Below are 2,519 nucleotides of genomic sequence, written 5' to 3'. Positions count from 1 at the left end.
ATCGCAAGCACCAGGCAATCTGAAATTCCTGGGCCATCTCAACGGAGGTCGTCGAAGTCTAGCAATATGGGTTCAGGAGGAGGTAGGAGGAGGGTTCTCGGTGCAAGTTGTGGTGACGATGGGCTCACGACGGGAGTAAATTTTCATACCCATGTCCACTTTTGGGGATAGTTGGAAAGAAGTTGCGTTGGTGTTGGAAGGTTTTAAGCTGGGGGATGGATGGATGCCACGATCTGTTGGACAGCATGGCAAGGAGGTTCTAGTAAAGGCTGTATCACCAGTGGGTCAGTGCGCGTCTGATGCGGAAGTCGTGACCCCCACATCTATGGTGGAGTGGTTCAGGCTACTGGACAGGTCCTTGGTAGGTAAGGTGGATGGTGGAGATGCAAAGGGGGTGGGTTTTGGGGCCATGCGTAACTGGATCCGACGTTGGTGGAAGATTTCAGGGCCGGTGGAGGTGCGAGTGGTCGGCGGCAAACCTCTGTGTCTGGTTCAATGCGTGCTTTTTCTTCATTTATTAATGAGTTGGAGTTGGTGGACTTACTGCTTCAGGGGGGTAGCTATGCTTAGTATGGGGGCAGGGCGATGTCCCGTATTGATAGGTTTCTGGTGACTAGAGATTGAGAGGAGCATTTTTCACGGGTGATTCAATTAAGGTGGCAGCATCTTGTGTCGGATCATTGGCCAGTTTTGCTGGACAGTGGGGGGATCAGTAAGAGACCGTCGCCATTTTGATTTGAGAATATGTGGCTTTTGTCTGACGACTTTGGGGAGAGAGTGAGAGGGTGGTGGGACAGTTATACTGTGCTTGGGAATCTTAGTTGTTGTCTTGTCTAGAAATTGAAGCTTCTCAAGATAGATCTGCGACAGTGGAATTGGGAGGTGTTTGGGAAGCTACAAACTCAGAAGGTGCTTATTTTCACAGTATTGCAGGGGCTGGATGAGAAAGATGATAGGGGTATCTTGTTTGAGGAGGATATGGCCCGTCAGGATGCGGCTCGAAAGGATTTTGGTCATGTGGCTCGTATGGAGGAGATTAGTTTTCGCCAAAAATCTAGATGTTTATGGTTAAAGGATGGAGATCGGAATACAAGCTTCTTTCATCGTATGGCAAATGCGCATCGGCGAGTGACTCAGATAGGGAGATTGCGGGTGAATGGGGTGGTGTTATCATCCACGGAGGAGATTACGGTGGCCATAGTAGGTTTTTATGAGTATCTATTTCGGCCTGTTGAGGAAGTTTAGAGGCTGACGCTGGATGGGTTTCCATTTGATCTTAATTCAGAGGTGGATTATCTTTTGTTAGAGAGTGTGTTTACAGAAGAAGAGGTGTTTAAGGTGCTGTGGAGTATGCCTGAGGATAAGGCGCCTGGGCCTGATGGGTTTTCTATCGCCTTTCTCTAGCACTAGTGGGGCGATGTAAAGGAGGATGTGATGGCTATGTTCAAGCAGTTTCACCAAACGAGATAGTTTGAGAGGAGCTTGAATGCCACTTTTATTATGTTAATTCCCAAAAAAGGTGTGGCAGAGGATATTTGGGACTTTCGCCATATCAGTCTTTTAGGTAGTATGTATAAGTTGTTGGCCAAGGTTTTGGCAAATCAACTTCGAGGGGTGCTAGGGGGGGTGGTGTCTGAGTCTCGAAATGCCTTTGTCAGTGGTAAACAAATTCTGGATGCGGTGGTGGTGGCCAACGAATGTGTGGATTCGAGGTTGAGGCAGCGAAATATGGGGATTATGTGTAAATTAGATATTGAGAAGGCTTATGACAATGTTAGTTGGGAGTTTCTATTGTATATTCTGGAGAGGATGGGTTTTGGGGATAGATGGTGGCAGTGGATACATTTTTGTATTTCTACTATGCAGATGTCCGTGTTGGTTAATGGCTCTCCAGCAGGTTTTTTCCCAATATTTAGAGGCCTTCGACAAGGTGATCCCCTCTCCCAATTGTTGTTTATTGTGGTTATGGAGGCTTTGGGGCGTTTGTTGGCGTTTGTTGTCAAGGGCAGTCCTTAGAGGTCTATTGTAGGGTTTCGAGGTGGGTTCAGGTCCAACTTCTTTGGTTATCTCCCATCTTTTTTATGCAAATGACGCTCTTGTATTTTGTGATGCGGACGATGGTCAGATTGGACATCTTCGGTGTGTGTTGCTATGTTTTGAGGCTGTATCTGGTCTTAGGGTTAATCTCTTAAAGTCTGAATTAATTCCAGTAGGTGAGGTGGGTCGGCTTCCGGTGTTGGCTATAATTTTAGGTTGCAAGGTGGTGTCTCTGCCAGTTTCGTATCTTGGTCTCCCTTTGGGTGCTTCTTTCAAGGCCCTTGGGGTGTGAGACAAAGTGGTGGAGCGTGTGCAGCGGTGGCGGCTGGCAGGGTGGAAGCAACAATATTTATCTAAGGGCGCGAAGATTACGTTGGTCAAGAGCATCTTGTCGAGTATCCCGACTTACTTTATGTTGATTCATGTGATCCCGGTGGCAGTTGTGAAGTGGATTGAGAAGTTGAAACGAGATTTTTTATGGG

The 2,519-nt window shown here is 47.2% G+C and overlaps 1 protein-coding gene across 1 annotated transcript; it reads left to right on the top strand.

Annotated features, from left to right (window-relative positions):
• Window positions 1–1,569: 1,569 nt before the first annotated feature.
• Window positions 1,570–2,016, top strand: LOC145822274 (secreted RxLR effector protein 78-like). The gene has a single exon (XM_082918897.1). It carries the CDS (start codon window positions 1,570–1,572, stop codon window positions 2,014–2,016), a length of 447 nt encoding a protein of 148 aa, XP_082775023.1.
• The last annotated feature ends 503 nt before the right edge of the window (window positions 2,017–2,519 follow it).

Source organism: Camellia sinensis, chromosome 3, assembly GCF_055761805.1.
Source record: "Camellia sinensis isolate YWXY chromosome 3, ASM5576180v1, whole genome shotgun sequence".
NCBI classification, from domain to species: domain Eukaryota; kingdom Viridiplantae; phylum Streptophyta; class Magnoliopsida; order Ericales; family Theaceae; genus Camellia; species Camellia sinensis.
The sequence above is the reverse complement of the archived record's forward strand: the minus strand, read 5'-3'. Positions and strand labels throughout refer to the sequence as shown.

Bases quoted from the DNA above. Each gene is read 5' to 3' on its own strand.
- LOC145822274 (XM_082918897.1), top strand. From the start codon at position 1,570: ATGTATAAGTTGTTGGCCAAGGTTTTGGCAAATCAACTTCGAGGGGTG.